At 42.3% G+C, this 27968-nt stretch overlaps 1 protein-coding gene across 2 annotated transcripts in view; it reads left to right on the forward strand.

Annotated features, from left to right (window-relative positions):
• CDK15 (cyclin dependent kinase 15) overlaps positions 1 to 15880 on the forward strand; it is a 91818-nt gene extending 75938 nt beyond the window's left edge. For both annotated transcript variants that reach the window (XM_005573940.5, XM_005573941.5), the window contains exons 12-14: positions 123 to 262; positions 11249 to 11391; positions 13612 to 15880. In XM_005573940.5, the coding sequence (XP_005573997.3) occupies positions 123 to 262; positions 11249 to 11355 (247 nt within the window). In that variant the 3' untranslated portion in view covers positions 11356 to 11391; positions 13612 to 15880. The remainder of the gene's footprint in view (positions 1 to 122; positions 263 to 11248; positions 11392 to 13611) is intronic.
• Positions 15881 to 27968: the final 12088 nt, after the last annotated feature.

Here is a 27968-nt window from a genome sequence, read left to right on the forward strand (position 1 = left end):
GGAAAATTCTACTTAAAATCTAAGTCTAGCAATCTCCTTTTCTTTACTTTTTGTTTTTCTCCCGTTGTTTTTCAGAAGGGAGGCTGCTGGAGAAACTCTATTTTTCTCCCCCACTTTTCCAGGCTGGGCAGGGTTCCTGAAGCTGAAGACCTGGCCTCCCAGATGCTGAAAGGCTTTCCCAGAGACCGCGTCTCCGCCCAGGAAGCACTCGGTCACGATTATTTCAGCGCCCTGCCATCTCAGCTGTACCAGCTTCCCGATGGTGAGCGAGGAAGTGTGTGCCTGTGTGCGTGCGTGAGTGTGTGTGCGTGACTGCGTGTGTGTAAGTCTTGGTGTCTTAAGTAGTTTGCCTCAGCACCGAAGAACCATAGCATTTACCCCCAGGAGTGAAGTTAGAGATCCATTTGCCTGGGAGAAGCAAGATAGGACCCAATCTTGTCTGAGTTTTGCATGAGCTTCTGTCAAACTCTGAAGCACTGGTGGGGAGAGGTTACAAGGACCTCTTTGTAATTGTGCAGACATTTCACAGGTACACATTTACACTCAGAAATTGGATGAGATGGACGTTGTCTCTGAGTTGTTTGGCTTAGCTACCATCTGCCAGGAAGCCACACCAGTGTTTCTAACAAGACTCTTCTCCCTTTCTGCAGAGAGTAAGATGATAGGTGAAGCGGATATGTCCTGAGAGGGAGCTGGGCCTTTCTTGATTGGTAACAGCAAGCTGCAGAAGGCAGTGCCGGGGTGGGGTGCTGGGGGAAGGAAGGCCTCCTCCCAGGCTGCCCACCTCCTGTAAACACAAGTTACCCTGGAATCAGCCTTTGCTGCCTGGGCCTGAAGTCATCTTCCAAATCTGAAATCTGCTGAGGGATCATGTGGTTGGAACTCCCGTCATGTTTCTCGGACTGTGGCCAGGAAGAGCTACAGGAGGATGTGGGCAGTGGTCATGGGGGACTATCCTTAGGTGAGGTTTCTTTGAAAAAATCCACCATTCAGCTAAAAATAGTTTTAGGAACAAGGGACAAGTAGACAGGAAAAGCAAAGCTACCAGGAAAGTAAAACAGAAGAAGAGAGAGAAGCAGCCAGGGTTGGTTTTAGAAGTCCTAAGCCAGAGAAAAGAAAGCTTAGGAGGGAGGGCCTAAGGGCTGGGACTGGGATGAGGACACTGGAAGGGATGTGGGGGAGTGGTGATGGGGTGCCGTGAGATAAGGATGGGGACAGGGTGAGGAGCTACTGCCCAAGAGGTGTGGAAACAGCCTGGTCCGCCTTGCCAGAGTTTGCAGACGCAGCTCCTCTGTGTCTAGGACATCATCCTGCAGCAGTCCAAAGCGCTTAGTTTGGGACTTGTTGAGGCATTCTATTTTATGACTAAAGTGAGTCATTTAGGATCTCCAAAAATAACCATAATCATACAACTGAGGTTAATGTCTTACTTAACCCTGTAGAAAGAGTCAGTCATTAGTATTTATTAAATTGCCATTAAGTGTCAAGAACATATTAAGTGCTATAAAAAGTGGAGGAAAACAAGAGACTTGTCCTTGGCCTCCAGGATCTTACGAAGTGGGAGGAAAAGAGGGCAAGGAAGAGGAAATGGGGCACCCTCGCACACATATCAGCACAAATCATATCTAAACAGCTAAAAATCTGTGCATAATCAACTGCAGATGTGCAGAGACTATGTGTGTGTTGAAGGCAATTCTTTGGAGGAACAAGAATAATTCAAATGAGATGGATTAGACTGGAGGTGAATCTGAAGTGGAATTTGGAAGGAGAGAGGCAGGGGTTAGCATATGGGTGGAACAAAAGACATTGCAGGCAGATCCACAATTCTCACTCCCTTCCTGGTACCTCTGCCCCCACTTTGGCCCCATTCCTCCCTGGCCACTCCCATCCCAATCCCCTCTTCCCAGTCCAAGCTTCTAGATTGTTCCTTTTCAGCTTTCTCCTCTCAGGCTTGGGACTTATAACTCTACTACTTCATGCAAGTGTACACGCTTGGATGTACATGCACACACACACACACACGCACACACACACTCTCCCTTCTCTCCACTTAAAGAAACTTGCCCCGTTGGCCCTCCTTTAGGATCTGTTATTCCACATGCTGAGAATTGCTGGGGATCTTCAAAGTTTTCTAGGCTCCAGCTTTTGCCTGACGCAGGTTGATTAGGAAGAAACACTCACTGTCCAAACTGATGTGTTGTTAGAAACGTGGGTTTTGATTTTTCCTGGCTGACCCAAAAGCAAAGCCACCAACAGAGGGGCCCTGGTGCATGGATGTCTAGGGTTGTGTGTGTATGTGTGTATATGTGTGTGCGTGCGGGTGTGTGTGTATGTATGAGAGACAGAGAGAGAGAACAATCTGTATTCCTTCCCTGTTCACCCAGTCACAGAGCCCAAATCTACTTTGACATTTTTAGAAAAATGAAAAGATGGAATCTTGCAGGAGGCTGCCTGCACTAGTGGGGGAGACCAGGAGTGCTCACAGCAGGAGGGAAGTTGACTTTTCTTTATACATATAGGGGTTTTTCCATGCAGAGTTTAAATTATGCCTGATAAAAGGAGTTTCGTGGATGTTTCAGTTCTTTCAAATTCTCCTGGCTTCCTCCCAATTAAATGAGGTTTGTCAAAGCCACAGGGCTCTGCTGCTGCTGCCTCGGCGGACAAGCATTTCCTGCAGCGACATCTCGAATCCCCGAGGGAGAAGATGAAAGGGCCGGTGCCAAGAGACAGGGGAAGGCGGGGGCAAGATTGGGTGTGTGTGCCTCTGTGTGTGTGTGCTTGTGCACTCATGTGCACGAGCATATGTGTGTGCTTGTGTATGCGTGTGGCAGGGTGGTGGGCATGTAGAAATATGTATAGAGACAGATGGACAAGTAGATAGAAAAAGCAAAGCTACCAGGAAAGAAAAATAGAGGAAGAGACAGAAGCAGCCAGGGCTGGTTTGTGCACCTTCGTGACAGTGGCCCTCACCACCAGCACATAATCTACTAAGAGATGCGGTCCTTGGCCTGGCAGTGCCAGCCTGCTTTTTCATTGCCCCTGGCAATGAGCCTTTATTAACAGCCTCCTTTGCAGACAGAGCGTACCAGTGGGTAATCATAGTTCCCAACCTGCAGGGACATAGAAACTCCATCCCTGAGGAGGGCTGCCCCAGGCATGAGAATTGTGCAAAAATCGGCATGCTCTTGTGAGTGATTTGTAAGAAGAGTTTCTCTGCCATAATTATGCAAGAAATTTTGCTCTCTGGTGGCATTTTAGTATACAATTATTTAAGGGCTTATATTTATATCATTTTATTATTCTGGTTTTCTTCTGGTTGCAGGATAACAGAGTTGTCACTTTAAAATACATTCTGTTTCCCCTTTGATCTGGAAGATGCCAGCTCTTATTGTCTGCCCTCTAAAGAAGACGATTAAAGCATAAAGCCTGGGACTGGGAAATACGTGGAGAGTGGAAGGACAGCCTAAATCCCAGTGCAGGAGCGGCATAGAAATTCCGCACCAAATGAAAGAATTGTTCCAGTCCATCTCTATTTTCATGACGCTGAGAAGTCCCAAACAACCCTTTCCCTAGGTTGTGGCAGTATGCTTAGAGTCAAAGGGCATTTATCAGGGGGTTATTTGCCAGGAAAACCAGGAATTCCAGGATTAGTTTCCTTTTGGACAGCACCTGAAGTGGAGAAGTGTGAATATTAGAATGGCAAGCGTGTGGGAACTTCTGCCAAGTTCTGACATTTTCCCTCATTGACTCGTGAACACCTGAAGAAACACTTGTTGAAGGAGAAATTATTGGTAGTCCCTCTCAAAACACAGCCAACGGCAAGCTAATTGCTTTTGCAGATGGCCAGGGAGTCTCTCTTCCCACTCAGACATCGGCTTATGGCCACACTTGTGGTCCTCGTGGCTGAGCCAGCAGGGCAGGACGTCAGCTGGAGCAGCTAGGACCTAAAATTAGGCCCTTGGCAACTCTCTAATCTTAGCTGCAGGTTCAGCTTCTTCATTTAATTCCCTTTGCCCTCAGCATGAACTTGGGCTCTGGGAAAGGAACACTGTTTAATGATTTGGGGGTGGGGGTAGTAGAAAATCATTAAGCTGCCCCTTCTCAGAACTGGCTCCGCTCTGTTCTTGCAGGAAACCTTCCAAATGTTACCCTTGGAAAGTTAAGACTGATTTTGGAACCTAGCCATTTTGAACTACAGACACTGATCCAGAAAAGTATTTTTTATCTGAGGCAGTAAATGACACGTGATTTAAGAGTCTGGTCCTTAAGCCATGGTCCTTGATCGTCAGGACATCAAAGGCTGTCTCTCCTTCTCTCTCTCTCTCTCTGGGTTGGTCCCATTTTGCTTGTCAGCCAAGTCTCATACTTGAGTCTCCCATTCCTTCCTGAACTAAATCCCCTTCTCCTTTAAAACGGGTTTTAGCATCTTAGAGGGAAAAAATCTTAAAAGCTTGCAATTGTTTCACAAGTAATTTTGCAAAAATGCTGTACCACAGGCCCCATTGTTAGCGTATACTTATGTACACATACGGATGGAAGAAAGCATGGCATCTACCTCTACCTTTGATCACACCACCCCGATATCTATACTCTGAAAGTTCTTCAGCGTGTCCCATTGCCCTGTTAAAATCTGAGTTGCATTTTGTTTTGGTTCAATGAAAGAACTTCAGGCCTCTTCTTTGAGTGTTGTCTCCTTAATATATTCGAAGGTCCCTATGATATCACTTCCCAAAGGCCACTTTAGGCTGAATTCCTTGAACTTTTGTTTCTGAATGCAAATTCTGTTTCTCCCACTTTTTAGTCATTTTGTTTTATTGTTCTCTTCTGAATCTGTTCCAATTCTTTTGCTTATGTCTGAGAATATGGAGGCAGCTTAGACTCAAATTTCTTGCATGGTGGGAGAATCATGTTCCATTCATTCATTGGAGGTTTACTGAGTGTCTATGAGGTGCGATATTAAAGGATACAAAAATGAATTCGTCATGGACCCTGTCCTCAAAGAGCTTACAGTCTTTTAGGAAATAAGACAAGTATATAAACAGCTGCAGATCAAGTAAACAAATAAAGTGCTCTAAGTGTTCGAAGGAGGTGAGATTAACTCTAGCTGTGGGGATCCAGGATGATTTTGTGAGTGGGCCTTGAAAGATGATGGGTCTGGATGATTGGGGAGGAAGGGCATATGGGGAAAGGAATGTCATGTTCCTCTCAATACCATCTAAGATCATTCCGAAGTTGTCTTATTTTTAATAATAGTGGCTCAGTCTTAACTCATATACCATTGTAGTTTTTCTTACCATTGTATGCCTTTTTGCAACAATTTAAACATTCTTTAACATGTACTAATCAAGCTTAGTTTCACTCTAAATGCTTCCACATAATTTCAAACCTATTCTGTTTATTGGTTTTATTGTCTATTCTATTCAAAGTTGAACCAGAATATTTTGTCATTCTATGAGGCCAGGTTTCAGGGACTGGGGATTTTGGAAAAGAGGGAAGGAAGAGTCTCAGTCATTCTCTTGACTCTATGCTACTTCTAGGAATTTGTAACATAACTCAGACCCATCTGTCCACCTTTTGAATCCTCCATCAATCAGCCCTTAAGAAGCACATTTGGAGATGTCCTCCATAACACACTTCCTCACCTTCTATGCACAAAGTTGTTCCCAATCCATTTCAATACATTAAAGGAGATACTGGGTTGAGACATGGTTTATGGGGTTGCATAGCATTGTGTTGCTGGGAGAAGTCTGGGCAAACCGACTCCCTCAGCCCTACCAAGCCCTTAAGTTGGTTAAATGTGTTACGTTCATGGCTGAGTCTCCAAGTAAAGATAAATAATTCAGAAAAGAGTTATTTATAAAGACTACTTATTCCATACCTTCATTATATAGATGAATCACTGATGCCCAGGGAAGAACAATCGTACCTGCCTTTTATTGGACATCTATATGCTTTATATAAATTATCAAGCTGTGTACTAATTGGTGAGGCTGGAATTGTTATCCTCATATTACAGATTAGACAGCTGGAAGTGAGGTAGGGTAATTGCTTGAAGTCACACAGTTAGAAAGTTGTAGAGCCAAGATTTTACTTCAAATACGACTCCTAAAAGCTACTCCTTTCTTACCATTTGTTGTTCTTGCTGAAGATCCCATAGGAACTTAGCTGCAAAACCAAGATTAGAATCAAGATCTTGATGCCCAGTTCTGTGCTCCTCCCACTCTCTCATGTACTGTGTTTATTTTAAAGCTTTTCTGGGAAAGATTCCACACATCCCCAGGTAGCGTGTTTAATATCTCACAATTAAGAGGGCTCAATTTATGTTGAATAGAGATTTACGCCCCAAAACCAACTTCTTCCTCAATGCCATCTTACCTTAGTTTCTTTTCTTTTCTTGTAATAATTATGCAATCAGCCTTGAGTTTTAAGATTTTTTTTTTTTTTTTTTTTTTTTGAGATGGAGTTTTGCTCTTGTTGCCCAGGCTGGAGTGCAATGGCATGATCTTGGCTCACTGCAACCTCCATGTCCCAGGTTCAAGCGATTCTCCTGCCTCAGCCTCCCGAGTAGCTAGGATTACCTGCCTGTGCCACCTTGCCCAGCTAACTTTTGTATTTTTAGTAGAGACAGGGTTTCACCATGTTGGCCAGGCTAGTCTCAAACTCCTGACCTCAGGTGATCCGTCCGCCTCGGCCTCCCAAAGTGCTAGGATTACAGGTATCAGTCACCTGATCCGGCCAAGATTTCTTAATCAGTGGTGATAATTGTTTTTGTTTCACCGGTAACTCATTCAGGTGAAACTCATTCAGTTTTATAAGACAAACATCAAGGAATCCAATGGAAAATGAGGTGAAGGCATAAAATAGCAATTTATACAAGAGGAAACAAAAAGAGCACAGCAACACATGGAATAAATCGACTGCTTTACTAGGGATAAAAAGTACAAATAACCGTTAAATTAGTTATTTTTTCCTGTAATCTAATAGCTCCCAGTGTTTGTGAGATTACAGTAAAATGATTCCCTGCTGATGGTAGTGAAACTTTTGCAAAGTATTATAGCATGCATATCAGGAGCCATAAAAATGATCATACCCTTATACCCTATGCCTTTGTTCCTGGAAATTATCCAAAGAAATAATTGAATAGGGGGAAAAACCCTAAGACCTAGATTAATGAAAATGTTCATTGCAGTGTTATCTATAATGTTTTACAATTTTTTGAATAAAGAGAAGCAATGTAACTGTTAAACACCAGAGAACCAATTGGACAAATGTTGGTGTATGGACTCAACATACAGTACTATGTAGCCATTTTAAATGATCATTAATAGAAGTGTGTGATATTATAAAAGTTCTTATGCTATAACATGAGCTATAAGAAACTAGAATACAGAATTGCATATTACAATTGACCTGTGAAAATTAGTATGTACATGAACAAAACTGAAAGGTAGTGTACAAAATAAAAATGCTCTTCTAGTTTAGTGGGGTTGTAGGTCATTTCTTTTCCTTTCTCAGAGCTTTCTTTAAACTGGTGTTATATTGTCTTAGTTGTTTAAAAGAATAGGTTAAAACAAAACGGCACAGGCAGTCTGAGCTGGGGATTGAGAGTTAAAGGACCTGAGTTTTCTTCTTTTTTGTTTCCCAACATAATGTGTTTTGGCTGTCATTAACCTCAGTTTCTCCATCTGCACGATGGGTTAACACTAGTTTTCTTTACCCCAGATTGACAGAATATTTATTTTTATAATGCTTTTAACTCATTGAATGCAAGGATTCATATAAATTTGGTCCTGGGAGAATGAAGGGCAGGAGGGAAAGGAAAAAATAAATAGGCATAATTAATTTTAAAAGGAAAGATCATCTGCTTTAATCGGAAATGTATGTGTACTGTGCCCCTAGTCAGAGTTTTAAGTGCACTTCGTGTTAGTTAGCAACTTCAATTTAAAGTGCTGTGTGATCCTCTGGGCTTTGAAGATATGAAGCCTCTATACATACACATGAGCTAAAATTACCGCATAATCACGAGGATGTGTGCACTTTGAATAATTAAATGCACTAAGCATCTCCAGCTGATGGATTGATGATGTGGGAGGGTAGTGCAAAAACCACATGACACGGAAGATTACAAGACATTTTGAAATGATAGCTGAATTTTCAACCTTTTTTTTTTTTTGTTTGCTTGTGCTTTCTCTTTTAGCCATTATGGTCAAGTAAAAGAGATCTGATTATCTTGTTTCCTGTGAAAGGTTATTTAGCCCCTCAATCCCATTAAGTCACTTTCTGCACTCCAGTGCACTGAGCCTTGGTCGGGTTATCAGCCCAGGAAGAGTAAATGGAGACACCAGGATCGGATTTCTAAAGGAAGGAGAGTTAAAGCAAAGTTTGAAAGGGGTGACAGCCAACAGCCATGAGCTTAGGAACTCAATTAGACTAAAAAGACAACTATCTCATTATCTCGTTCTGAAATGATCTAAATACATAAGAATCTAAAAGTTTTAAATAAACTTGTCCTGCTGACTGTCTAGATGACTGAATTTCCCTTCTCAAAAAATTTTTAAACACCCGCTTTCATATTTATTTATTCTAAGCGTGAAGCAGCTGCGATAATTATGCTGTCAGCCTTGGGAAGCTAATGAGGAGCCACCAGAGTGGAAGGTTTTGCATTTGTGAGATTGCTGAAGGAGAGCCGTGTACAGCTTTTTTCGTTTTTTTCTTTCCCTTTCTTTCTTTCTTCCTCCTTTTTCTTTTTCTATGAGTTGGGAAGGAGAGTCTGGCAGTCCACGGCCAAATTGGAATCCTTTTGATTAACCGGTTGCCTTCCCAGCATGTTCTGCCAGATAGTGTCTCTCTCTCTCTCTCTCTCCCTGCTTTTGAGGAGCTGCTGCTTTTAAGGGGCAAGGAAGCCGAAGGGAAATCCCAGCTTTTCATGCCACTGTCCCCAAGGCAAGAGGATACTTCTCCCCGAGAGAAGTTCCCCAAATGGTTTGGATTTGAGTTGATTTGAGAATAATCGGTAAAGTATATGCACTGTTTATTTTAGCCGTTTAACTGTCTATACTATGACAAGATCTAAAATAAAGTAGAATACAAAATTGCATATTATAATGTCCTTGTGAAAGAGTCTTATACATATCAACAAATGGTATGATGGCTCCCCTTTCCAGCCTAGCCAATATGCGATTCCAAATACAAGGAGACTAGACCCCAGATTACCCACAGCATTTAAGGGCACGAGTTTAGGCCAGGCGAGGGAGAGCTGGCAAGTTTCTTTCTTTTTTTTTTTTTGAGACGGAGTCTCGCTCTGTCGCCCAGGCTGGAGTGCAGTGGCCAGATCTTAGCTCACTGCAAGCTCCGCCTCCCGGGTTTACGCCATTCTCCTGCCTCAGCCTCCCGAGTAGCTGGGACTACAGGCGCCCGCCACCTCGCCCGGCTAGTTTTTTGTATTTTTTAGTAGAGACGGGGTTTCACCATGTTAGCCAGGATGGTCTCGATCTCCTGACCTCGTGATCCGCCCTTCTCGGCCTCCCAAAGTGCCGGGATTACAGGCTTGAGCCACCGCGCCCGGCCTAGCAAGTTTATTTCTTCCCTTTGGGTGTGAGCAGCTTCCAGCAAACAGTACTATTAAGGCATTTTATGCTTTTGGTGCACTAAGGACAGAAGCCTCTCTTTTTGTTAAATTGTGAGATATTTTGAGCAACCCAGGTTTATGCAAATTGTGAACCTGGGAAAAGCAATGCCCAAGTGGAAGGGGGCCCTGAGCAAATTTTGTGGATGTGCTTTGGCGACAATGTGGCTGCTGCCTCTTGCTATTTTTCTCAGATATCTGCGCTAATACTTGTAACAATGGCTACCATTTATTAAAACCATATTGTGTATCAGAAACTAACACAAGGTGTTTTGCATATATTGTCTTATTTAAGCTTACAGCAATCTGCCAGGAAGTTTTATTTTCCCCACTTTTCAGATAAGCCCCTTGCAATGTCAGCTTTTGGAGGAGTTGGCCCATAGCTTTAGTGTAGTGAGCATTCAGGAGTAGCAAGCACTTAACAAACACAGGCACTTGGGAAAATGTGAACTGCCAGTATTCTGAGCTAACCAAATACCTGATTTGGACATCAAAGGTAGTATATATATTTTCAAATGGTTGTGTTTTTTTTGTTTGTTTTTTTGTTTTTGTTTTTGTTTTCAATTTGGAAGTTGCACCTTAGAGTCTATATAGATTTCCAGCTGGGCACCGTGGCTCACGCCTATAATCTCAGCACTTTGGGAGGCTGAGGCAGGTGGATCACCTGAGGTCAGGAGTTCAAGACCAGCCTGGCCAACATGGTGAAACCCTGTCTCTATTAAAAATACAAAAATTAGCCAGATGTGGTGGTGCTTGCCTGTAATCCCAGCTACTGCAAGACTGAGGCAGGAGAATCACTTGAACCTGTGAGGTGGAGGTTGCAGTGAGCCGAGATTGCACCATTGCACTCCAGCCTGGGCAACAGAGCGAGACTCTGTCTCAAAAAAAAAAAAAAAAAAAAAAAAATTGCCTAATGTATCTAATAAGATTGGAAACTTTCTAAAACGTATCTAGCTCAGTGTGATGCTCATTGTCTATCACTCTCTAATTAACATCACCCTCTAACGTCCGGACTCCTTGACATGACATTAGCTCCCTTCGCTATCTGGTTCCGACCATTTTTCCAACTTTATCTCCCAATCTGTCTTGTTCTAACCATGCAAGATGACTTGCAGTTCCCTCAAACACTTTTCTTCCTTCATGTCTTTTCTCATGCTGATCCCTCAACCGGGAATATCCTCCTTGGCAGTCCTTTACTATGGAGGGCATAGTCATCCTTCAGGTCTCAAAGGGCACCTTGTCTATGCTCTCCTTGTCCATAGACTGGAGGGAGGGGTTATCATAAGCCTTTGTTTGTGCCTCACTTTTGGTCCTTGTTTGTATGTGTATGTGTGTGTTCCTCCCAGTTTTATTCCTATTTTTATCATCTTCAACACATAGCATATTGCCTTGCACAAGTGTTCACTTGGTAAATATGCATTAAATTGAATTAAATAGAAGGCACTTGCCAACTATTGGATTCAGTAAAGTGAGTCATCTATGAGTCAGTATGAATTATTAGTAAATAAGTCTGGCTCATGCTTTGACATTTCTTCAGGTGACAAATATTACAAGAGACAAAAATATACCACAAAAGATCCCAGGAAATAACATATTGGTGCTTCTCTCTTTTCATTCCTACAGAGGAGTCTTTGTTTACAGTTTCAGGAGTGAGGCTCAAGCCAGAAATGTGTGACCTTTTGGCCTCCTACCAGAAAGGTCACCACCCAGCCCAGTTTAGCAAACGCTGATGAAAAGAAAGGGCGAGATCACCAAGGTTCTTCCAGGTAAGTGATTGCAACAGTGAGGTTCCTTATGGACAAAATTGAAATGCAATTGGTGCCAAGTGGAGAGGACATTGTTCAGGGATTCAGAGCACCTCTGTGCTTCTAGTTCTTCCTCGCCAACTCTAGGACAGGTGGCCTTGCCTCTTCAGGCCTCCATTGCCTGGGCTGGGCAAAGAGAATAATTACATGCATTGCCTGTCTCTTCCACTCCTGGAGCAGGGATAAAGTTCCTAAGACAGAACTTCTAAGCTTCCTCATCAGTGTGAAATCTTCAGCTGACACAGGTGGGATGAAGGATTAGAACTGTTTTCCCTTAACTAGGGAGTTCTCACTGTCAACTGACAGGGCAAAATTTGTCCTGATAAGGGTAACCAACTGTCCAAGTTTTCCCCAAGACCAAGGGGTTTCCTGGCTGTAGGATGCTCAGTACTAGAATTGGCACAGTCCTGGGTAAACCAGGATGGTTGGTCACTTTTGTGGCACAAATTACCTTCCAGGGTAATCTTGAGTAGGAAGGGGTGCTGTGAATGATTTTCCCAAAGCCACTATACCCCTTAAATGAGTACTGCTAGCAGGCACAGGAAGCCAGGTGGGACAACTCCAAAAGTCACCATAGTATAGACAACCCTGCAGATGTCTCAAGAGCACTTCCCATACTGGGGCTTCCATGATGGTAGATGGAATCAAGATAGAGGAATCAAGGTAGAGCCCACACGCAGAGCCTGCCAGCCAGCCTGCCCGCCCGTTAGGTGACCCTGGCTATATCCCAAACCACAAGCATTATCCTATGATTTGGCCACCCATTTGACAACCACAGCTTGGCCATGCTTCCCAGGGGCCTAGATGGTAACCACTGGCATCTCCCTACACACCCCCGAACACTATCACTCACATGGCTGGATTCACTCTTCATTCTTTCTTTTGATCTCTATCTTTGGCTGTCACGATTTAAAGGCATATACACATTAAAGATATCTGCTTCCTGGCTCTTCCAAGATCATTGTCTTGTCTTCAAAGAGCAGGGAAGTTTTAAAATTGTAGCTGATCCTCAGGGCATTTTATGAAATACCTAAGTTTGTATTTTGACAATACACATTTAGAATTACAATTGGTGATATAATATGGTATTTCCCAAGCAAAATATTCTCTAGAGCAGAGCTTTCACTGTATAATTATTTTAAACCTGCTAGTTACAAGGACAGAATGAACTTTAGCCACATTCTGTGAAGTGGAGGGCTTACCCTTCATAAAATTATCAAAGACACTAATGGAAATGGACTCAGATGGTGGTGCTCCATTAACATTATTATTATTTCTATTGTTGTTATTTTATTTTATTAAGCAACTGGAAGGTAGGGAGATAACCTTACCTTTCTGATCTACAGTGACCTTCCACAAAGAATTGTTACCTGTAGACATAAATTGGTTACAATAGAAAATCAATTAAATGCAGCGTGTCAAGCTTGTGGGCTGCACCAGCAATTGAAGAAGGGAGAAGGCAGATTTCGCCTCTGCTGGAGTAATCTCACGATGTCCCTAGGCCTTGGTACAAATATAAGGAGATAAAACCGAGATGAGCCACAAGAGGGAAAAGCTAGAGCAATTAAACTGTTTAATAAATGGCTTGGGATCAGCAAAATCTAGAGTGCTAGAGTTAAAGAGACTAAAAGCAGTAATCACATGGACACTTGGGGCCTGTAAATCTTTTCCAGTGAATTGAATTTATGTTAAAATATTCACTTTTCAGGAGAGTCAAAATGTAAATTGGGATATTAGGACTTCGTAACTGGCAGCAATGCCTCAAAATTAAGATTCTTGAAAGAGCTTCAAAATGTTGGTTTCAGGCAGGGAAGAAATGTATACTAATGTCTACAACAGAGAAATAGAGGGGAACTAAAATTTACTGGATAGATACTACACACCAGGCAATACAGTAAGGGCTTTACACCTACTCTTTCAAAGCTCAGCATGTTTTGAGCAGTCGGTGGTGAGTTACAATAATAGTTTATAGAATCTATCTGGAGATAGATTTTGATTATTTGTAAAGCTTTCTCAGTTCTTATAACCAGGGTTAAGATGCTGCTTCCCTTATGCTTTATCATTACCTTTTCTATTAAGATATATAATGCCATCAATAACTTTGCAATGTTTAACTATTTTCCTTCATCAATACTCTGTTGTTCATTATTCTGATTGTGTTTATTTTTCATTCACTTCCAGGGCTGTATTTCTGCAGTTTTGATTTTCATTTGCTTCAGCCTACTAAGAAGTTTCAAATATAACTCCATACTGAACAAGGGGTTTTATGCCCTCGCCTATGACCTGGAATAGTTTAAATATGATGTTCGAGGCAACAGTACATAATACTGGAGGAAAACGCAATGGAAGGTTATTGCTATTGTCATTTGCCTAGAATTTAAGTGATTGATTTTAAAAAATTAGACATAAACTAAGATAGTCTGAGAAGAGGACTTCTGAATAATTTCATTCATTTGCCATTTGATAAGAGATTCCTGGGCTAGAAGGCTGATTTCCCAAAAAGACAGATAAGAGACTGATAATGTGACAAGAATCTGGAGACAGAGCTGGTGCTTACAGAGACCTGCCACTCCTGTGTTCGCTTACAGTGTCTCCCAACAAAAGGATTTCTGTGGCAAAGAGAAAACTAGTCTAAAGTTTAGAAAAGTCTCCAGGGAAGACGGTTTCTTGGATAACATTGTCAACAACAGGACTTCCTGAGGACTATTTATTATTATTTCGTAGGGGGCACTTCCTCACTCACTAAAGTGGATTATCAGAGCATACTACCACCCAACCCATATTTTAGGAGTTTGGATTTGGCTGCTGATTAGAATTGAATTTCAGGCTATCTCCTCCTACTGAATCTCAATTGTCTGTGATGATGGCAACAGTGATGGGGAATCTAAGCACTGGTTTGATGGTGGAGATATTGAATAAATAGATGGGAGCAGAGTTCCAAAGATAGAATTTAAGCCCTGTTGTACCACCACCACCACACACACACACACACACACACACACACACACCCCCCTCAAGTAAAATGAGAGATCTGTCTTAGCTAACATGTGTGCCGTTTTATACAATGACTCCTTCTAAAAGAAGCCAGGGAAACTCAAATCACTTCTGTCTATGGATCATCTCAGGAAATGTAGTAGCCTAGAAACCAGAGACCTCTGTATATTCTTTGGAAGAACAAGGAGGAACTAATTAAGAGAGAATTAAAAAATAGTAACTATCCCCCAACGTCTGAGATGGGAAAAGGAAAAAGACACATGGGTAGCCCAAATCAACCTGCCTGAGTAAGTATTTGATTTTAGTAAGGCATTTGACAAAGCCTGTCCAACTATACCTGAAAGATGAAACAGTGTGGGTTGGGTGATGGAGCAGATATATGTACTCAAATCATGGTAGTTATTTAACCCAGAGAAAGGCCAGCTGTGGCGTGCTACAACGTTCTGTCTTGAGTCCTATTCTGGTCAAATATTTTTATTAATTACTTGAATAAATTAGAGTACTTGGACAACTTATTCATACAACTGCTTAGAGTAAGTACTATTATTATTAATTTATGACTTCCATTTCACAAAAGGCGAGACTGAGGCTCAGTGAAGTTAAATAACTCCTTCATAGTAACATGCCAGACTTAAGATGCAAACCTCAGACCTGGCTCTCCAATGTTCCTGATACCTGTCAAATTTAGAGAATATATAACTCTTGCAGAGGTAGCTGCTATTTAGTATTGGATCACGATTCAAAAGACACCTTGCTAGAAGCCAATGAACAGCAGGCCAAAACAACGCTTATTTCCATCAAATTTCATCTGACTTAAATTCTTACACTTTGGGCTACAACTTAAAAAAGGCTGTGACTTAGTGGAAATTGGCACTTTTAAGTACAATATGAATTAATAGTATAATTTCACTGTCCCCCAAAGATAATGCTAGTACCAATTGAAAGCTCAGGGATGCTACCGTTGACGCATCAGCAAGAGTTCTTGAGCAGCTTCACCTGTCCATCAGTACACTGAGTTCCCACAACAGTAGTGGGATTCCTCTGCCTCCCTGAAGATATGAGAGCTGTAGGAGGGATTCCCATGTTGGAGATTAGAACAGCTGACCTCCAGTGTCCCATCTAATTCCAAGATTCTCCAATAATGAGTTTGGAACAGCTGTGGACAGACTATACTTGGAATTATGGTTAGATACTATTGCTGCAGGAATGGATAGACAAATTTGGTTTTTTAAAAATTGATTTTATTACGTGGAAGTTGACAGAATTATCCTCTTTATAATGGAAGATACATTATGCTTATGCATATGCATATATATTATGCATATGATTATGCTTGTGCTTCCTTCTTTAATGGATTTACCTATTCAAAAGCTTAATAAAAAGTATAAGACTCTAAAACATTTAAATCTTTCATTTCTCAGTTTTATCAAATAAACATTCCTGGAATTTGTGCATATTTTTTCATCCCATGTTTTTGTTGTTTCTTCTGTATAGACAAACACCAGACTTTTAAAAACATAATTTATTTTTGTTCAGTTTGAGGCACTAGTTATTTTAGTAATGCTTACTTAGCCACTAGTGCTATTCACCTAATATTTCTGTCTTCCAGGCATCCATAATGCGGTGGCACTTCTTGGCTCTCGGATGGCTGGATATGGCCATGTGGTTAGTTCTAGCCAATGAATTGTGAGGGGAGGTGATCTGTATCACTTCTGAGCCAAGCATTCATTTGATTGCCAGCATAAGACCCTCCAAATTTCTTTCCTTTTTTTTTTTTTTGTTTTGTTTTTTGAGATGGGGTCTCACCATGTGGCCTAGGCTGGTGTGCAGCAACTATTCACAGGTTATGATCATCACACACTGCAGCCTCAAACTCCTGGGCTCAAGCAATCCTCCTACCTCAGCCTCCCAAGTAGCCAGGACTACAGGTGTGCACCACCACATCTGACTCAAATTTCTTTTTACTTTTCCCTCGGTTCCAGTGACCAGGAGTGTTTAAGATGATCCCAGAATGAGGAGATGTAGAATAGAGTTCCCGGATGACATATGATGAAGGTGTGGTGGAAGAGAGAAGTAAAACTTTATTGTTTTAAGCCACTAATATTTTGAGGTTATTTGTTACTATAGTGTAACTAGTCTACCCTGACTGCTACCAGGACACATAAAACACACACCTGCACTATCCAACGTGGGAGCTACTAGGAACATGTGACCATTTATATTTACATTTGAATTAATTATTAAATTTAAAAATCAGTTTCTCAGTCAATGTTCAATAGCTCTGAGGCTGGTGGCTGCCATATTGCATGATGCAGCTACAGAACATTTCTATTATTGCAGAAAGTTCTATTGAACGGTGCTGACATAGAGTGTCAGGATTTATGTGAAAGTTGATAGTGATGTCTTCTAACATTTCTTGATATTTTAAGTGTGCATTTAATACCACTTTGAAGTTAGTCTCGAAAGGTTTTGCCTTTTAAAAATAAAATCTCTGAGAGCCTCCAGTGGATGCTGGAAGAAAATAAATCACTCTGAAAAGTTACACTTCTTAGAACCAAATAACTCAGAAGGTCTTTTCCTGAAGGTTACGTTGACAGAGAAGATGAACACCTTTTGTTTAGTTTTGACACTTTTCATTAATAAATTCCGAGGGCAGTTTTATTTTGGTCCATCCTCCCTGATTTTCTGCATGTTTTCTACTTCTAACTCTTCTCTATCCCTAAGTGGGTTGATGTGCACCTGATATAAGATCTCATGTGCTCAGTAATGAAATCATCCAAGTTTATTATCATCCTTGTACACAATTGTTTCTATTGTAAGAACTATTAATATCATTGGATATTACAAGAAAATCTTGTAAGTAGACCAAAATGGAACTAAGATATAAAATAATCCTTCTCATTAATTATTCAACAAACATCCAGGCAATAGAAATACAAAGATTAACAGTTTCCCCAAGGATCATATAGTCTAATGGAGAGTTAGCTTTAAATAAATATAAGATCCAATGACAACATATCAATCTACCCTGTCACAGAGGAGATGATGTAGGCTTTGTCTTGAAGGGAGAGTGTGCCAGGCAGACAATTGAAGGGATAAGAAGATCCCCAATGTAAGGGTGTTATAGAAAGGACAGGAGCTGGGAGAAGTGACATGAACCTGTATTTCCAGCTACTCAGGAGACTGAGGTAGGAGGATCCCTTGAGCCTAGGAGTTTGAGGCTGCCTGGGCAATACAGCAAGACTCCATCTCTAAAAAATAATAATAATAATAAAACTAATAAAAAAGAAAGAACCGGTTGTTTGGGGTTATAAGGAATTGAAAACCCCAATTCAGTGGCTTAACCCACAAGGGTATTATTTTACATAAGAAGCCTAGAAGTAGGTGGTTCCAAGATTGATTCATTTGATGGGTCGATGACATCACAGGGACGTAGGGTCTTTCTATCTTTCTTCAGTGCATCTTCAGTGTCCTTCATTGCCTTAGTCCTCAGGCTGGTTCCTATCATGGTCACAAGATCCTGCCACAATTCCCAGCACCACATGCAGACATGTCTACATCCAGTTGAAGAAGAGACCATCTCTTCCTGTATGCTTCACTTTAAAAGAAAGCACAGGCCAAGAGCAGTGGTTCACACCTGTAATCCCAGCACTTTGGGATGCTGAGGCGGGTGGATCACGGGGTCAGGAGTTCAAGACCAGCCTGGCCAAGATGGTGAAACCCCATCTCTACTAAAACTACAAAAATTAGCTGGCCGTGTTGGCAGGTGCCTGTAATCCCAGCTATTCAGGAGGCTGAGGCAGGAGAATTGCTTGAACCTGGGTGGCAGAGGTTGCAGTGAACCGAGATCGTGCCACTGCACTCCAGCTTGGGTGACAGAGTGAGACTATCTCAACAACAGCAAAAAAAAAAAAAAAAAAAAAAGAAAGTACAGTTCTCTTTATATCTTACTGATCAGACTGTCACATACCTGCTTCTGAAATGCTAGCAAGGGGAATTCGATGGCTGCTTTAGAATGTTCAGGATTTCCTCCTGATCTGAAGCTAGGACCACCTCTCCTGAGGGGCAAATTCCTAAATAGTCATGACAACCTATCGGTCTGCCCTATCACAGAGGAGATGACTGAGGAAGAAGTGGGCACAGACTGTTGGGCAGACAACCAATAGAATCTGCCACAGCAACTAATTGACCGTGGGGCTGTGTGGTGTTGGGCGGGGGCAGTGGGAGGTGAAGAATGGGCATAAGGTTTCCAATCTGGGGGCCTGGACGGCTTGTTACAACATTCACAGTTGGGTACTTCCTTTGAGAGAGACAGTTATGAGCTCACTTCTAGACATCTTGAGTTTGAGGTACTGGTGTGCATAAGATGATTAGAACTGCCAGCCTGGGAACAGGACATGGAGATGGCTGTGACTGTGTGTCATCTACACACTGATGGTCCTTGAAGTCCCCAGGATGTGACTGCCCAAGAGAACATATCTGAAGAGAGGAAGCACAAGAATTGTACCTTGGGAAAGCTCATATTTAGAGCATGGAGATGGAAGAATCAACAAAGGAGACAAAGCATTAGTGGTTAGAAATTGGTAGAAAGGGGAGGTGTTGCAAGGAGAGGGGAGGAACTAGAACCATTCTGTGTGACAGAAATTAACAAGAACGTTCCAAGATTGAGTAGCTTGCAGAGAAAACCGTCAGGAAGGTGCAAAGAAAGGCCGTGGATTTGGGAGGCTACCGGTCCTTGGTAACCTACAAGGGAGCAGCTTCTGTGGCATGGTGGTCATAGAAAAGCATGATGGATTAAAGAGACAGTGACAGGGATGAAAGCAGAATCAGGGAATATCTTTCAGAAATTCTTGCATAAAAGGATAGGAAAGATGGAGGACTCACTACAGCATGGAAGGACTGATAGGTTTTGTGTTTTGTTGGCATAGGAGAGATTATACATTTTTATGAGCTGAAGAAAAAAGAAAGAAGTTGAAGAATCAGTGGATAATCCAAAAATACCAGGCATGATCCCTTCTCGAGTTCTTGCCTGGCTCGTCCCGCTGCCTAGAATTCCTCTTCCAAATATCCACACATCTTGCCTACTTCAAGCCTTTGTCTAAATGTCCCCAGTTGGTGAAGCCTACCCTGGCCACCCTATTTAATGGGCCACTAATTTGGAAGCCTCCTGCACACCAATCCCCCTTAACCTGCCCTATTTTTCTAAAGCATCTTATCACTTGTTGTTATGCTCCATAATAGATTTACCAATTTATAATATTTATTGTTTCTATCTCCCCCCAGCTGGAATGTAAGCTCCATGAGGATAGGAATCTGTTTTATTTTATTTTATGTACATTTTTTTGAGATGTAGTCTTGCTCTTCTCACTCAGGCTGGAGTGCAATGGCATGATCTCGGCTCACTGCAACCTCTGCCTTCCAGGTTCAAGCAATTCTCCTGCCTCAGCCTCCCAAGTAGCTGGGATTCCAGGCATGTGCCACCATGTCCGGCTAATTTTTGTATTTTTAGTAGAGATGGGGTTTCATCATGTTGGCCAGGCTGGTCTCAAACTGCTGACCTCAGGTGATCCACCTGCCTTCGGGTGAGCCACCACCTCCAGCCTAGGAATGTGTTTTATTCACTGGTGTATCTCAAGCACCTTGAACACTCTCTTGCACGTAGCAGAGTCTAAGTAAACGTCTTTTGAATGAATGAATGAACTCTACCATGTTTCACCTGCAACCCGGCACACTTTTTCTCCCTTGCCCTGTACTGTTTTGGCTTTTCTTCATATATGACATACCAATGTATTACATTTATTATGTTTTCTATCTACCACAGTAGCAATCAAGCCCCACAGGAACAATGATTTTGATATGTTCTGTTACTGATATACCCCAAGCACCTAGAATTGTGCATGACACATAGTCGGTGCTTAGGAAACACTTGTGGAATAAATGAATCAGTGAAGATTCAGAGATTGAAGGAAATGAGATTAACAGTCTATGTTTGCCTGGGAGAGGGTAAGAGATGCATGTCCTCTGAGACCGGAGAAGAAAAGTACACAGATAACATATCATCAAACCACTGAGCAGGCGTACAGAATCAGGAGCCAGGGGGTACACAATCAGGCATTTGTTCAAATCTGTCTCTGCCACTTACTAGCTGTGCGATTTGGGGGCAAGTTACCTCCCTTCTCTGCTTTCACTTCCTTCTTTGTAAGATAGGAATAATAGTATCTGACTCAGAGTTGGTGGTGAGGATTAAACGAATTAATACATTTAAAATATTTTAAAGAAGCTGGATACCATGGCTCATGCCTGTAATCCCAGCACTTTGGGAAGCCAAAGTGGGAGGATCACTTGAGGCCAGGAGTTTGAGACTAGCCTGAACAACATAGTGAGACCTCATCTCTATAAGAAATGAAACATTAGCTGAGCATGGTGGCACAGGCCTGTAATCCCAGCTGCTTGGCAGGCTGAGGTGGGAGGGTCACTTGAGCCCAGGAGTTCAGAGGCTGCTGTGAGCTGTGATGGTGCCATTGGACTCTAGCCTATGTGATAGAGCAAGACCCTGTCTCAAAATTAATAAGTAAATTGGGCTAGGCGCAGTGGCTCATGCCTGTAAGCCAGCACTTTGGGAGGTTGAGGTGGGCGGATCACCTGAGGTCAGGAGTTCGAGACCAGCCTGGCCAACATGGTGAAACCTGGTCTCTACTAAAAATACAAAAATTAGCCAGGCGTGGTGGCGCATGCCTGTAATCCCAGCTACTCGGAGGCAGAGGCACGAAAATCGTTTGAACCCAAGAAGTGGAGGTTGCAGTGAGCCGAGATCATGCCATTGCACTCCAGCCTGGGTGACAGAGCAAGACTCCGTCTCAAAAACAATAATAATAAATAATAAAATATTTTAAACAGTGCCTGGTACATAGTAAGCACTATAAAAACTAGGTGGCGGTGGTGATAGCAAAGTGAAAAAAAAAAAAAGGAACAGGGGAATTAAATATGCTAATAACCATGGGGCTTAACCTGGAAGGGAAGGCGGGAGGACAATATGGAACCAACTTAGATTTAACGGTGAGTTTGGGTTTGGGGATGAAGTTGGGAGGGAAAGTCGACAACTGATTCTGGTTCTATTTGTGACTGTGGTTACATTTGGTGAGCCTGGCTAGTTAGAGCTGCAGCAACCCTGGGTTTCACTAACCTCCTACTCTGAAGAATAGATTAAAAAATGAAGATCAGAGTTTTAAAATACAGATATTTTTCTCTACAGACAAATTCCAATTCCTGAAAACTTGTATGAATAAAATAATAGAACTGATTTTTTTCCGCTTTGAGATCTTTTTGGTTTTCGTTTTAGTTTTGTAGGTATTTTGTAATTTTTTATGTTTCAATGTTTAGCGAAAGATCTAGGGGATTTGAGGCAGGAAACACAAAAGGCCAGGCTAATCACACAAACAGCGCCCACTACAATGGCTGCAATGGGCCACGCATCTCTGGAAAAGACAGTTCCCCAAAAGAGTGCCTGGGGAAGGCAGATAAAAGACCGAAGTTGGGTCATGTGACAGGTGTCACTTGAGTAACGATACTGGGGCCAGAGATGAAAGCCCACTCCTTCAGGTCACATGACCCAGCTTCATTACGCTCCCAGCAGGGGGTGAGAGAGTCTGGATGCCATTTTTACTTATTTATTTATTTGTGTTTTTTCCCCTTATTCTGTGATAATGAGAAAATGTTTAAACTCCCATCTCTGTGTTTAAACATTTCTTCCTGCTGACAGCAGCGGGATACCCCTTGATCAACTGTCAGATTGGAAAGTGCAATTTTTCTGGAAAGTAAACAGCATGTTAGCTGGTTGGAAATAATTTTCTGTTTATTGGTAGCTGTTACTCTAGGAGTGATGGAGCCCTGTGACAGCACTTGTCAAGTGAAGAATAAGAAACAAGTTTGGAAATACCTTTAAGACATAGCTCTGACAATAGGGCCTTACGAGTTTTTGATAGAAATGAACTCTAAAAAAGTTAAATTAAAATGGGCAAAAAAACTTTTCCAGTATTGCCGACTCTTGGAGATCTTTCTGGCAAAACTGACAGAGAATCAAAGGCAAACTCATGGAATGCTGGATGTGGATGGGTCCTTGGCAGGCACAAAACCCAACCCCTGTGTTTTACCACTGGGGGAACCTTGGACTCTTCACATAAATAAGAGGAAAGCTGCTGGGCACGGTGGCTCACACCTGTAATCCCAGCACTTTGGGAGGCCAAGGCTGGCAGATCACGAGGTCAGGAGATCAAGACCATCCTGGCTAACACGGTGAAACCCCATCTCTACTAAAAATACAAAAAATTAGCCGGGTGTGGTGTCGGGTGTCTGTAGTCCCAGCTACTCGGGAGGCTGAGGCAGGAGAATGGCGTGAACCCGGGAGGCGGAGCTGGCAGTGAGAGGAGATCACGCCACTGCCCTCCAGCCTGGGTGACAGAATGAGACTCTGTCTAAAAAAAAAAAATAAAATAAAAAATAAAAATAAAATAAAATAAAAAGAGGAAAGCATAACAACTATCAATATAACAAAAGTTTTATTTTCTTTTATGTATGAAGATGCATGCAAAAAGCTGGTGGAAGCAGTTTAAACATTTTGACCTAAGTAGACTTAACAAGGTTTAATGGCACATATAGATATATACAGATGACCTTGAACAACACAGGGATTAGCGGTGCCAAACCCCCCACCCCCTACCCCCGCTCCCCATCCTGTGTGCAGTAGAAAATCCACATGTAACTTTTTATTTTATTTTATTTTTGAGGCAGGATCTAGCTCTGTCACCCAGGCTGGAGTGAAGTGGTACAATCACAGCTCATTGTAGCCTTAACCTCCTGGGCTTAAGCCATCCTCCCACCTCAGCCTCCCAAACAGTTAGGACTACAGGCACTTGCAACTACACCTGGCTAGTTTTTTTAATTTTTTTTTTATTTTTATTTTTTTGAGACAGCGTCTCGCTCTGTTGCCCAGGCTGGAGTGCAGTGGCCTGATCTTGGCTCACTGCAAGCTCCACCTCCCAGGTTCATGTCATTCTGCTGCCTCAGCCTCCCGAGTAGCTGGGACTACAGGCGCCCACCACCACGCCTGGCTAATTTTTTGTATTTTTAGTAGAGATGGGGTTTCACCATGTTAGCCAGGATGGTCTCGATCTCCTGACATCGTGATCTGCCCGCCTCGGCCTCCCAAAGTGTTGGGATTACAGGTGTGAGCCACTGCACTCGGCCAATTTTTTTAATTTTTTGAAGAGACAGAATCTTGCTATGTTGTCCAGGCTGGTCTTGAAGTGAGCCTGGTCTCAAGTGAGCCTCCCACCTTGGTCTCCCAAAGTGCTGGGATTTCAGGCGTCAGCCACCACACCTGGCCCATATATAACATTTGACTCTTCAAGAAAACTTATCTACTAATCATCTACTGTTTACCAGAAGCCTTACCAATAAGATAAACAACCAATTAACACATATTTTATGTATGTATTTTATACTGTATTCTTACAATAAAGTAAGCTAGAGAAAAGAAAATGTTATTAAGAAAATCATAAAGAAGAGAAAATGTATTTGCTGTTCATTAAATGGAAGTGGATCATGATGAAGCTCTTCAACTTTGTGTCTTCATGTTGAAAGGGCTGAGAAGGAAGAAGAAGGGTTGGTCTTACTGTCTCAGAGTGGAAGGGGCAGAAGAAAATCCACTTTATAAGTGGACCTATGCAGTTCAAACCCATGTTGTTCAAGGGTTAACGGTACACTTGTATACAATCTTTTCTTTCCCAGTGGCTAAAAGAACACTATTAGTCTTTTGTTAATTAAACATGTCGTAAGAAAAAAAAAAAGGGGGGGGGTGGTTCTCTTTCTCTTTTTTTTTTTTTTTTTTTTTTTTTTTTGAGATAGGGTCTCCTCTGTCACCCAGGCTGGAGTGGAGAGGCACGATAGTGGCTTACTGCAGTCTCAACCTCCCTAATAGCTGGGACTACAGGCTCACGCCACCACAGTCAGCTAATTTTTTTTTAAGTAGAGATGGGTTTCACCATGTTGCCCAGGCTGGTCTCTAACTCCTGGGCTCAAGCAATCTGGCTATCTCAAATCTGTAATCTGGCTATCTCAAATCTCAATCTGTAATCCCAAAGTAGTGGGATTACAGACATGAGCCACCACACACAGCCAAAGGTTTCTAATATAAGTAATATATATTCTCAAGCTACATATAGGTTCATATCTATCTTCAATTAGGGCAACTTTAAGGTCCTAATTTGTCCCAGAATTCACCTCACTTTTTCCTAATAGTTAGAAAAGTAATTCCAGCTGCTTGATGAGGCGCTTTCACCTAGATGTTTCTAACAAATATGTCAAATTCTGCATGTCCAAACTTCTTCCTACATCAAAAACAAAGCAAAAAAGGTCTTCTCCATTCTCGTTTTGGTTAATAGCATCACCATCCTCCCAATTGCCTGATTCCCCTCTCCCTGCCTTCTAAATACCTTTCAGTCCATTTTCTTCTCTCGCCAGTGCCAGGCTATGTGGTTCTCAAAGTGAGGTCCCTGTACCAGCAACATCAGCATCCCCTGGGAAGCGGTTAGAAATGCAAATTCTCGGGGCTCACCTCAGACCTACTGAATCAGGAACTGGGTGGGGTGGAGCCTGGTAAATCTGCATTCACTAAAGTGAGAACACTGTCCTAGCTGTATTCTGCCGTGTAGTCTCCTAACTGGCCTTCCAGCCACCAGTTTTTCCCTGGAGTATTCCTCATGCCAGTAGTTCTCAACCTTGGCTGCACATTGGAATCATCTTGAAAATACTGATGCCTGGGTCCCGCTCCCGGGAATTCCTGTTTCATTGCTCCGGTCTGCAACATAGGCACAGGACTTTTTTAAGCTCCCCATGTTACTCTAATGTGTAGCCAGGGCTGATAATCACTGCTCCACACTGAAGCCAAGGTTCTCTTATTAAAAAACAAATCAGATGATGTCACTATCCCCCCTAAAAAAATCTCTATCAGTCATAGGATAAATTCTGCACCAGCTCTTCAGCATGGCCCCAACTGAGTGCTCCGGCTGTGGCTCCATCAGCCTCCAGGCTCACTCACTTCCTCTACACTCACCCATGTGGAATTTCTCATTATTCCCTGAATGCGGTATTCTGTTCACATCCCTAGCCTTTTGCACTTTCTGTTCCCTCTGCTTAGAATGCCCTCCTCCATCCTCTCTGCCTGGTGAATTCTTATCCTTCAACGCTCAACTGAAAGGTCCTCCAGCCCCAGGGTGAGTTGCTCTCTTCTCTGGGATCCCAGAGCACTCTGTTGCTATGTATATGATAGTATTGTTCCCATTTCATTGCAATTATTAGTTGACACTTCTTTCTTCTTCTTTTTTATTTTATTTTTGTTTGTTTGTTTTGTTTTTTTGAGATGGAATTTCACTCTTGTTGCCCAGGCTGGAGTGCAATGGCGTGATCTCAGCTCACTGCAACCTTCGCCTCCCAGGTTCAAGTGATTCTCCTGCCTCAGCCTCCCGAGTAGCTGGGATTACAGGCACCTGCCACCACGCCAGGCTAATTTTGTATTTTTAATAGAGACAGGTTTCTCCATGTTGGTCAGGCTGGTCTCAAACTCCCCACCTCAGGTGATTCGCCCACCTCAGCCTCCCAAAGTGCTGGGATTACAGGCATGAGCCACCATGCCTGGCCTTCTTTATCCTTTTTAAAAACTGACAGCGTTAGGAGATTAGAAGAATGCATAGCTTTTTAAATTTTATCCCCAATGTCTACTGTAAGTTGGATATTGAGAAGATGTTCAATCAATGTTGGTTAAGCGAATGAACTGGAAACACCACCACTTCCTGCCTTCCATTGAGATCAAACCATGGTGCCATTTTGCTTTTCTTTCCGGAATCGGTAAAGATCATATATCTCATATCATACACATATGACTTAGTAATCACATACCATAAACGTGTGATTGGGAGCCAACCAGATCAAGTCTGTCACTTGCTGGCCTTGGATTTCTAATCTTTAAAATAAGGTCAATAATGCCTATTTTGCAGAGTGAGTGTGAAAATTCATTGTATAACACCCAGCAGCATGCCTGACACAGATTAGGCACTAAATAAATTAAAATATTTATTATAATAATAAGTAAATAAAACTCACTGAAAAGAAAGTTAAACTGAGCAGCACTTCTGTTTATACATCTGTCTCTCTCTTCAGTCTGAGCTGCTGAAAGGCAGAAACTGTCTTATTTATCCGTGTGTTCCCTGGGGCGGGAAACACAGTAGGCATTCGTTAATTAATTCAGTCGCTCATTCACCAAGCATTTATTAAGCTAATGAATGAAATGAATAATATTTGGGTTGGAATGATGGCTTGCTGTTTGGGACACAGAGAGACTCACACATTTGTCTATCTCACAAAACAGAATCACAAGCTTGGCCGCTGGAAGGTGTCTCAGAAATCATTTTTAAAGGTTCTCATTTACAGGTGAGAAAAGGGAGGTAACTAACCAGGAAATCCATTTTAATTTCAATATTAAGGATAATATTTCTGGAGTGCGAATGAATGCTGACCAAGTAGGAAACCAAGTTCACATTTGTAAAAGTTCTTGGGTGGGTGATACTTAACTAGGACAGTGCTTGGTTTTTCATGGGGTGAGAAACTGGGCAGTTGAGAAGAATTTTAGCAAAAATAATTGGAGGCACCTTTGACTATTGTCAGTTCCATATTATATAGTTTCTCTGGTGGAAAATAAAGCACCTTCTACCCAACATGCAATTGAATTTATGTTGTTCTGTCCTTTTAAAGGGCAGGTAGAAGGCACAATTTAGGTCATTTGACAGGTGTCATTCCAAGCAACAACAAAGAACAGACAAAAATGTGTTTAGCAGATGTAGTCGTGTAAATAAGCCTCTTTTTAAAAATGAATCGCCACATGTCCCCAAGATTGGAATCACTCCTGGGAACATGGTGTGGAGTCTCCTCGATGCAGAAGAAAGAGGAATGAATGAATGAATGATCCAGACCAGCCAGAGACTAAACTGCAAGCAATGTTAGGTTCCCCTGTGACCATTCAGACTTGATGTGACTCTGTGAGAAAGCACTGTTGCGGGCCGGGGATTGGCAGGCAGCCCCGGCTTCCAGCCCCAGATAACAAGCTGCTCTCCAAGAACACGTGCTAGGAAAAGTGCTTGATCAGAGTGTCAGCTTGTGGACTGAGTAGGAACACTAAGTGGTTTTGTCTGTCACCTCCTCTACCCCAGCTGGAATTTGGCCATAATCTGATGGAAACACTTTGCCCACTTTCAGGAGAATTTTCCACTATCACTAAGGCTGCTTTTTCATACTTCGGCTATCACCAAAGGCTTTCAGAACACTTGTACTACTATTGCCCAGGGGAGCTTATGTGTCTCAAGGGTAGGGGGTAGGGGACCAAAACCATTCTGAGCATGGAACGCTCAGTTGATTGAAGTTTCATGCATGTGAATTTCAGTCCCTGTTTCCTGAGGACTGGACTGTACTAAATGCTATCCTGGAATCATGTCTTC

Source organism: Macaca fascicularis, chromosome 12 (assembly GCF_037993035.2).
Source record: "Macaca fascicularis isolate 582-1 chromosome 12, T2T-MFA8v1.1".
NCBI lineage: Eukaryota > Metazoa > Chordata > Mammalia > Primates > Cercopithecidae > Macaca > Macaca fascicularis.